The sequence below is a fragment of the Apium graveolens genome, chromosome 5 (genome assembly GCF_009905375.1).
Source record: "Apium graveolens cultivar Ventura chromosome 5, ASM990537v1, whole genome shotgun sequence".
Taxonomy (NCBI): domain Eukaryota; kingdom Viridiplantae; phylum Streptophyta; class Magnoliopsida; order Apiales; family Apiaceae; genus Apium; species Apium graveolens.
Genome location: NC_133651.1, coordinates 11,576,909 through 11,587,241, shown reverse-complemented (window position 1 = coordinate 11,587,241; position 10,333 = coordinate 11,576,909). Strand labels below are relative to the sequence as shown.

At 31.3% G+C, this 10,333-nt stretch overlaps 1 protein-coding gene across 1 annotated transcript; it reads right to left on the bottom strand.

The window, feature by feature from the left end:
- Nucleotides 1-3,646: 3,646 nt before the first annotated feature.
- On the bottom strand, nucleotides 3,647-9,742 carry LOC141723383 (serine hydroxymethyltransferase 1, mitochondrial). The gene is made up of 16 exons (XM_074525166.1): nucleotides 9,534-9,742; nucleotides 9,306-9,356; nucleotides 9,053-9,139; nucleotides 8,736-8,857; nucleotides 8,489-8,565; nucleotides 8,233-8,357; nucleotides 7,976-8,068; nucleotides 7,313-7,405; nucleotides 7,001-7,198; nucleotides 6,761-6,865; nucleotides 6,302-6,367; nucleotides 6,081-6,158; nucleotides 5,707-5,818; nucleotides 5,516-5,626; nucleotides 4,674-4,842; nucleotides 3,647-3,848 (listed from the first exon to the last, which is right to left on the bottom strand). Exons 1-15 carry the CDS (start codon nucleotides 9,624-9,626, stop codon nucleotides 4,694-4,696), a joined length of 1,560 nt encoding a protein of 519 aa, XP_074381267.1. The 5' UTR covers nucleotides 9,627-9,742; the 3' UTR covers nucleotides 3,647-3,848; nucleotides 4,674-4,693.
- Nucleotides 9,743-10,333: the final 591 nt, after the last annotated feature.

Genomic DNA, 10,333 nt, shown 5'->3' with positions numbered 1-10,333 from the left:
CATATGTTTTATTATAAAAAGTAATTAAAATGTACATATATTATTTTTTAAAAAATATTGAAAATAGAATCGCTTATATATAAATAATCTATATTGGTATTAAATATTTAGATAAGTTCGAATTATAATGAGTCAATGCATTTTAGAACTTGGCCCGTTGTTCAAAAAATACTTGAAATTTGACTACATGACCCGGCCGAATAACATCGTCACAATCTACGTTTAGTAAATTTAAATTACAAGGTCGGCGAGAATATTTTACTAATAATGTGAAATTTTTTAATATCTTATGTTAATATAAATTAATGTGTTTGAGGTCTTTATATGATCAAGTCAATTGATTATTTATATTAAAATTACTAACTTCACTAGTAACGCATTATTATTTTTGGGATTTGTCCCAATTTTAAGAATATTTAAAATTTGAAATGAGATCTCACTAGATTTGTTAAAACTACGATGATATATTAAATCGATTTATTTTTCATTTTTCACTTTAAAAAAACTACGATGATATATTCATTGATCAAGATAATATTGTACAAATATTTTGAATTATTTTAATATTTTGAATTATTCAAATAAAAGTTATATCTACACTATATTGTAGCATTTGATTCAATGCATTTTATATTATTTAAGGAAAAAAACATATATTGTTTAATAATTTGAAGGAATTAACCATTTCAACTGATATTTATAAAACTTTATCGAACTGGAAATTTTTAATTTTAGAAGAATAGTATAAAATGTTATCAAATTATTATATGAAGAAATATTAGAGTCGTAATGAAAAACACTTAAAAATGGTTTAAATAACGATATAAATACAATTTTTCTTTCGAATTCTTGAAAAATATCATAAATATCAATAATAAGTCTTAAAAATATATAATTCATTTTTATGTTACAACCATGATTGATACCCGGTTGCGTAAAAAATAGATATGGATTGTTTGTCAGTGATAATGTGAATACCTTATATAAATTATAGCAATTTATTTATTACATAATTTTAATTTTTGAATAATTATAAATGCATGTTATTTAAGTGATCAATTATCTCACTTGATGTTAATAATGATTATACATGTACATTATCAGATATTTAGCATATAAATAATTGAAACCATCATAATTTACTAAAAGATGTAACATACAATAATTTAAATGCTAACACACACACATATAACTTAATTTTACTTTGTTTATAGTAGTGTAAATAAAAAACTAACATTTTCCCGTACATACGTTGAATTTCAAAAACTAATATTTTTCATTAAAATCAACTTTAATATTAACAGTAATGTAAATTTTACATTATTGTATATTATGATTGCAAGTCATTCTCACTTCAGTTATGTATTTTTTATCTTTTTAAATTGAGTAAGTTAATTGTAAGTTAGTAGTTAATTCAGTAATAATATAGAGCAGTACATTTAGTTTTGTTAAAATTCATAGGTGTGTTTACAAAAGATAATTATGTTTTAATTAACAGATAAATTTTAGCTCACAAATTATCTAAACTTTGGTATACCGAACAAATCTAACTAATTATATTCAAATTTATTTTGGTTTAATTTGTTTAAACCCGGGTCAATGATAAAAAATTTATGTATCAATAATAAAAAAATTATGATAACCCGAATAAAAGTACATATTATTTTATTTTAGATGGTATAGTTATTTTCTTATTTTAATTTTGATTTATCATGAATCAATTGTATAATTTTTTAGCCCGGATGAATAGCATGTATTAATTTATTTTAGTTTGACGCAACTTGTAATTATATAAACCCAAACATTTTACATATAGATTTGTAATCAAACTTTTAATATTTTGGCTATTAGGGTTGGATCCCAGTTATCCCACAATCGTAAGCCTAAATTATACCTAACAACGAATTAGGTAAACTTTAATTTTATTTTAACACAGATCAATAATATAAAAATTACATTTAGTTCGGTTTTAATTTTAGTTTTAGCGTAGATCAATAATATACATTATTTTTTTTAGCCTTAAGCCTCTTATATCAATCATCTAATTATATTTAGTTTTTTTTTTAATTTTATTTTAACTCTAGATAACATATTTTGTTTTATCCTGATGATATTATATCGACCAACACATTATGTTGTAACTCGGTTTGATAAAATATTTTTTAGCTAGTATTTATTATATATTGTTTTATCGCGGGGTAGCAAATCTTAACTTTAGTCTGAGACCTGTTATGTCTACCAAATCCAGCTAATTATATTTAGTTTTTTATTTAATTTCATTTTAGCCAGAAATGAATATTATTATGTTTTACACTGAATTGATGATATGTATAATTTTATTTTAGTCTGATGACATTATATCCGCCGAACGAATTTACTTTCAATTTATTTTGTTTTAACTCGTTTATTTTTTCGTTTAGCCTGATGACATTATACCGACCAAACAAATTTACTTTCAAATTTTTATCAGTTTTTATTATTTTATTTATTATTTTGGATTGGATCAATAGTATAATTTTATTTAATATTATATGTTATTTTGTTTAAATCAAAATCATTAGACATATTACAATTCTATTTGTATTTATACAATTATATTGTGAATAGTAATGTATTTATGAGAATATTTTATTTTAAATATTATTATAATTATGGTGATGAGATTGGCTGCCAACCAAAATTCCTGAGGCATGACATGTTATGTTAATATGTTATGTTAATAGATTTTAAAAGTAATTAAAAATAATAATTAAGTAAATTTAGATGGCCTAAAATAAATTATCATAGGATCCCGCATCATATGTTGCCAGGACAGGGTATGTTTTATAGTGTGAAAGTCCTGTGTGCACTTGGCCGCCCTAATTAGTTTAATAAAATAATTAGAAATTGACTTCTAACCGGTTTATATTGTATTAATTAATAAGGGTATTTAAATAATTTCAGAAAGTACCGACCATCAAAATTTTAATATTTCGTCTATTATAATATAGTATAAATTTTGTAATGTTTTAATTGTAAAATGTATAGGATTTGAAAGAAATTCATTGAAATAATTATATTATGTAGAACGTCATTCCAAAAGAAACCTAATAAACTCAACCGCAAATAATTTCAGTTCTGAATTTAACCGTACAACGATCATATCACACGACATCCTAGTAAACTCAACCATATAACGGTTAGATTCAGGGTATTATGATATTCAATAAATAATCTCTAAAACAAATAGTTTACCATTACTTGCTACGCAATTTTGTTGCCCAATGTTTATGGTATTTTGAGCATCCTGCCAAATATTATCTGTTCTGCAATTTTTTTTCAGACTTCTACCCTGTCAAAACATTTTAAACTCCATTTTATGGAACACTTGTAAACTGTAGTAGCTGAGAAATTTTTTGAACTGAGCTGAGCAAGTAGCTATTTGGATAAGAGTGTCTGAGCGACTACATGTAGTGAGGATCTACCCTGCGTCTTGAGACAAGAAATTCAAGAGTTAAAGCTTACGACAGTTGGATGCAAACAAAAACGTATCACCATTCACCAACATTATGTCTGACCGAGGAGATACCAATTCAGAAAGGGGGAGACATGACATAATTGATGAACCATATCACAACAAAGTAGATATTAAGTAGCAAGCTTAGGATAATGGCATAATGCTAAGTTTATTATTGCTTTTCAGAGGTTGAAGACAATATACATATACACAGGAGATGTTCTAGTTCAGTATAATGATGGACTTTGTAGACAAAAGCAGTGATAGTCATGAGTCCGAGTCTTATGTACTGCCATTGCTAGCCATTCACCTCCACTTATCAAGCCGCATCATAATATATTTCTTCAGGTGCCTGTCCCCAAAAAAAAAAGCTGCTTTAAGATAGAAATAGATTCACTATGTGTAACTCTGACTTTTTTAATTTTAAACAATATGCAACTTTATCGTCAAGTAGGAACGTGTATAGTTCATAAATCAGAGATTTAAAAGTTGAAAATGCATCTAAAAAAACTTTGCATATTGCTTGCCTATCTACCTAGCTTCAATCATATAATCAAATCAAAGCAGCCAGCAATACACAAGTCCTCACAGCGAATAAGAACAATTCATGTTTCATTCTTCTGGGGTCTCCGACCATAAAGAGTAATCCGAAATTTATAAGTAATCAAGTATTCGTTCCAGATAAATTACATTTTAAACAGGTAAACAACCTCCTTTTAAATATGAGAACTATATCAAACCTGTTGACTTCAGATATGCACATTAAAGAACGTGCAACTACGATAAATTTGCCACATAATATTTAAAATGAACTTATATATATAATGAAAAATTAGAAAAATAACAAGTTAGCGCGATTTAGAAATATATTAATTAAATACTTGAACGTATACAGCTGGTCCGTACTTATTTCTTCAGCTATAATTCAAGACGGATAATTTAGAGATTGCCATAAGTTCCTTCAAGCACAAAGACATCATCACACCTTACCCTTACCAATAAGGGTCGAGTTATTGTAATGTCTCAGTCAAGTTCAGTCTACATATAAAGTTTCTTTTTAAAACTTTACATTCTGAGAGTGCAATATGGCAAAAGTCAAAGAAATATTACATAATTAAAAAGAATCATATTAGTCTTGTGCAAAATGTTATGATTAATAAGAAAGACTATGGCATACCTGGCAAGTAACTCTCCTACTTAATTTTTGTATTTCATAGTTTCTTTCTCAAATCCAATTGTTGGAAATTGTTTTGCATACTCCTCTACATCATGGCGGAGCTTTGAGATCTCAGATTGGATGGGCGCACTGGATTGCATTGCGGCCACAAAATCTTTCAATTTTGTTCCTGGATCAAGGAAAGAGAAGGAATGAAGCATGTTCCATGAGTTGACGTTTCTTCTTTAGTGCACAACAAGATTTCTTTATAAATATTACTTCGTGGTTAGCCATTATTATGTTTGGTGACATATTGATTAACGTTGTATGTGGATCAAGAAAAGAGAAGTAATGAAACATGTCCAGTGAGCTGACGTTTCATCTATTTAGTGCACAAGATTGTTTTTAATTACTTTGTGGTTATCCATCATTAAATTTGGTGAGATATTGATTGACATTGTATGTTGAACAATCATAGTGCCTTCATTTCGAGTAGATGGCCTTGAATGAGTTACTTAAAAATAATTTCCAAGAAGAAAGATGACTAGACCGGTAGTGAAAAACATCAGCATTGCACTTTTAATTGGAAGTTTCTTAATATTATTCCACTTAATTTACATTTTACTTTCTTGTTGATCTCGCAAGTAAATTGAAAGAAAAGGCTGTATGATTACCTCGATCTATGGGTGTTTGGTAAAATATAGATTTAATTATTTTTAGGGTTTCATGTATATAATCCGTTTATACAAAGTTGTATGGTTGAACTAATCCTAGGCATTTACATAGATTAGAAGTGGTAGAAGACATGCACAATGCATAGATTAGAATACTTGGAAAAAAAAAGATCTAGATAAGGTAAGAACCTTTAGCTTCAGATTTTATCTTCAGTGCCAACTTTACAGCACTGTCAAAGTACTCAGCAACTTTAGCAAAGTCTTCTTCAACAAATCCTCTTGAAGTAAGAGCAGGGGTCCCTACAGTAAATGAGTTTGTTTAGGCAATTAGTTAATGAAGCTATTCACAATTTGGACTTGTTAGAGAAAATATCATCTACCCATTCGGATGCCACCAGGAACCATGGCAGACACATCTCCAGGAACGGTGTTTTTGTTGGCTGCAATATGAACAGCTTCCAGCACCTTTTCAACCCTGGACCCATCAATACCCTGTAGAAAGAATAAATTTACATAAAATCTATATCCTTTTCCATGATTATTTCAGTATAAGTTCACATCAAATATAAGGAGCTGTGAATTTTCTGACTTGAACACAGGAAACTCTTTTCACAATTTAAAAAAAGATTAGTGACAGAACAAATCTGTCAAATCAGAGAAGCTGGCAGGAAAGGATAATAAGGTATCCGAATCTCTAGATCATGAAGCATTATTTCTCTAGACTAGTGGAAGAAAAAAGTAATCTTTCATTTACCTTGGGTTTCAGATTAACTAAAACTAAGTGATTGTCAGTTCCACCAGAAACAAGTTCATAGCCCCTCTTCATCAAAGTCTGCAAGAGAGAAAATTCATTACCATTTACTATACTGGAATACGTTTTCATAAATGCTAACTGAACCAGTAACATCGAAAAAAAATTCTAGTTACAAGATCATAGAAAAGGCAGTAGTAACACAGAGATTTCATTAGTCAAACCTGTGCAAACTTGGAGCAATTACTGAGGACTTGCTCTTGGTAGGCTTTGTATTCTCCAGTTGTCGCCTGCATTCCTTTACGAGTTAGGGACAAGAACATAACATATATCAATCATACTAACATAAATTAACCAATTTAAACAAAGAAAAAAGAGTATTTCCCCTGATTAAAATGATTCTACAAAAAAGTGTTATGGAAAATACTGATGGTATTATGACCTCCCAAATGCTAGAAAAATCATTTACTTACAAGATCTTCTGTGCAAAATTCAGTTTTTTGAGTGCGTAATACTATGGCACAACAGCTATTACTAATTTTTCCTATCAAAATCAATATGTTTCTTAATGTTTTCTAAAACAAATATGTTTCTTAAAAGACAATACGGATACAAGAATCCACATTCGGAGTGTGTCCCTTTAAAGTAATATTCTGGAAAAGCTTCAACTTGTCAGCTCTAACCTGTTTCAATGCAACTGCCAAGCCAGTGATCGTGTGGTTGTGTGGGCCACCTTGAAGTCCAGGGAAAACAGCCATATTGATTTTTTCTTCAAAATCATACATCACCTTAAAAAATAATATATCAATTATCAATGTTACCTTAAAAATACAGTTGATAATGCATAGAGCTGTAACAAGATGAAAGAAAGGGAGCTGAAAGGGGAATGATTCAGTGAAAAACTAATATTACTATCAACTAACCTCCTTGCCTTGTTTGTTAACCTCTTTCAACCCTTTCCTGTAGAAGATCATGGCACCACGAGGCCCACGAAGAGATTTGTGTGTTGTGGTGGTCACAACATCTGCATAATCAAAGGGTGATGGGATGACACCAGCTGCAACTAACCCGCTAATGTGTGCCATATCTGCCAAAAGAATTGCTTTCTGCTTGTCGCAAACCTGTCATACACATGGACTTAAAAAAATTGAAGCCTCTTTCCCTGAGATCAGTTATGCACCCTCATACACACAAAATCAACATCTAAAAATAAACTTGAATTCTGCCGAACGTACCTTACGAATACGATCATAATCATAGAGACGTGCATAGGCACTAGCACCAGCAACAATCAATTTTGGTCTGAAGAGTGTTGCACTTTTTTCCATCTGCCATTTAGAGAAATTAACATCCTTTCTTCAGGTCTCGGAGGTACAAGTATACTGAATAGCTTATGTGGTTCTAACCTTATAACCCCACTCATTAACTTTTTAACCACAAAGTGACTTCCTACATGCAAATATACTTTCCTAGCTAACGAGAAAACATTAGTTTGGGACGTAAAGTTAAAAGTGTCTTCTTCCTATGTGCAAATCCTTGCCTAGCTAACAAGACTACATTAATTTGAGATGTTATATTACTTATTTTATTCATTTTTGTCATTGTTTATTTTTCTTTTCCCCCTCTTTATTTCTTATTGAGAATAGCCTTCTGTTAGAAAACAGAAATCACAAAGTTTGCATGTCATCATAGAGAGACTAGTATTTTGGTTAAGTTGTTTCATTTATCTTACAATAATCATTTAAGAAGATATTAACATCAACAAAATGAACCACAGATATCACTGGTGAATAAAAAAGGATGAAGAAACAATGTAGAAACAAGGAAACTTAGTAGTAATAGCTTGATAGGAGTGCTAAAAAGATGGTATGTGTACATAAAGGGAGAAGGAAGGTTACCTGGTCATAGTCAATGTAGCCAGTGCTCTCATTCAATCTATAAGGCATAGTCTCAAAAAATATAGAAACTGCTGATATCTTCTTTGTATCTGTCTGTGAGGAGATTAAAGAAACTCTAAGTCAGTGTGTGTGACCACGTATATGTATGACATTAAAATCCTGATCATAATAGTCAGAAGTAGACAACATGACTTATATTACAGATATAACCTATTAGAAGCTGTATGCGCTCATTAGCAAAAAAAAACTGTATGCACCTGATATCCGTGCGAAAGATGGCCACCGTGAGGAAGATCAAGTGCCATTATTCTTTCATGAGGTTTTAATAACGCTGTATACACTTGGAAATTAGCCGGAGACCCTGAAAGAGGCTGTACGTTCACTGCATCATAGATGACAATAAGAATGATGTGTCAACATTAGTGACATGTGAAAAGCGTAAAACTCTAACTGCCTGTTTATCAAATTGCTCCATATTTTATATGGCTATTGAAGATCAACAACATACTATACCTCCCCATTTTGCTGGATCCAACCTAAATGCTTCCAGAGCACGCTTCTGACACAATGTTTCTGCCATGTCAATATATCTGAGAAACAAATCAACAATGGATTTTAGGATAAAGACAATCATATGACCGATTTAACAGAAACAGGAAATACTATATGCATACCCTAGTGCAAGCTTCATATTACTATATTAACGTGTGTTAAATTAATATTCGTGAGAAAACAAGACAATATTATGTAATCTGCATACTCGTTTCCTCCATAGTATCTGGCCCCTGGATATCCTTCACTGTATTTATTAGTCATAACAGATCCAACTGCTTGCATCACCGACAAAGAAGTGAAATTCTCCGATGGAATGAGTTCCAGCCCCTTCAACAAATAATATTCAAGTTACAGTAAGATTCAGCATAATTTTAGCACTGCAAAATTTATACAACCTTTCTTCTCAACAAAAAGAAAAACACAAGGCACTACCACTACCACTTCAATTTTAACTTTGATATAATTCTTAGCATTCAACTTCCGCATACTTTAAAATAAAAATGAACAAGAGCTACATAGTACCTTCCACTGTCTTGCTTTCTCAAGCTCAATAATGTCAGCAATCTCGGGATCAACAACCTCGATTGGAGCATTCAGTTGCTTTGGCCACTGTAATTCAAAAAATCAACACTTAATAGTGTTATAATATAACATAATATAATATTCAGTTCGGAACTTTCTCTAACACCTTAACGTTCTAGATAAGCTCGTTATTAAGTAAATATTCCGTTTCCAGTAATTAGATATAAAAGTTGTAAAAGCGACAGTATTTTACCGTGACACCAGGGTGTTCTTTATCATACACAGCTTCACTGGGCAAAGATGACTTCATATGCACACACAAGAAAAAAAGTGATTTAAATCAAATTAAGCAAACGAATAAAGTAGAGAGAGAGAGAGGGAGGGAGGGAGGGAGAGATAGAGCGGGAGAGAGAGAGGGGGAGATAGAGAGCGGGAGAGGCAGAGAGAGAGAGGGGGGGGAGAGAGAGAGATGAAGCAGTACCATGGAATAAAGAGAGCCGCCATTGACGAGACGGCGAGCAGGTTTGTCAGCAAGGGAAGAAGAAAGCTTACGGAGCGCCAGTGCCATGGCCATGCTTACTTTGTGAGTGATAGTGTAATGCCTACAAACAACAAGCTCTCTCGTTTATTTGAATAAATAAATAAAATGGATAATGAATGTTTATATTTTACGTGGGGAGGTAAGATTAGATTTCGGTGGTGGGAGAAAATTGGGATAATATTTCTGGTGGATGTGCATTTCATGAGATATATGATGGATGATGATAATTTGATAGTTTTTGACTCTTTAACTTTGTATTATCGTTTATCAACGTAGCTTCAAGCAAGACCAACGGTTTACTGGTAAATGGTGCCCACCTACTACTTTAACGAGGTAAACAGTCTCAATCCATTCAAATTGCGGTGACTTGATTCATTTCTTTACTGCTGTGCAAGCTCTGTTTTACCGCTAAAACTCGGTTCCGATTTGGTAATTGGGGGAATCCACCCTTATCCAAATACTCATGTTAGGTCAGGACACAAATTTGGACCCGGATCCATTGGAGACACGGAAGGGAACTGAGGTTTTGGCGAGGGATTGGCCGAACAAAATCGAACCGAAACAAAAAAATCAAATCAAATCGTATTAATTTGGTTCGGTTCGGTCCTATTTTTCAGAAATTCACTGAATAGATCGAAATAAAATTTGGTTCAGTTCGGTCCTTTTTGAAATATTTCTGTCTGAACCGAATAGACCAAATTATAAATATTATAATTTTATATTATATACATTTTACATAT

Excerpts from the sequence above, each read along its gene's own strand:
- LOC141723383 (XM_074525166.1), bottom strand. The coding sequence starts at position 9,626 with ATGGCCATGGCACTGGCGCTCCGTAAGCTTTCTTCTTCCCTTGCTGAC. Across the intron at positions 8,858-9,052 it reads AGAAAGCAAGACAGTGGAAG|GGGCTGGAACTCATTCCATC; the intron begins GTACTATGTAGC and ends TATTTGTTGAAG. Across the intron at positions 4,843-5,515 it reads GATAAAATCTGAAGCTAAAG|GAACAAAATTGAAAGATTTT; the intron begins GTTCTTACCTTA and ends TCCTTGATCCAG.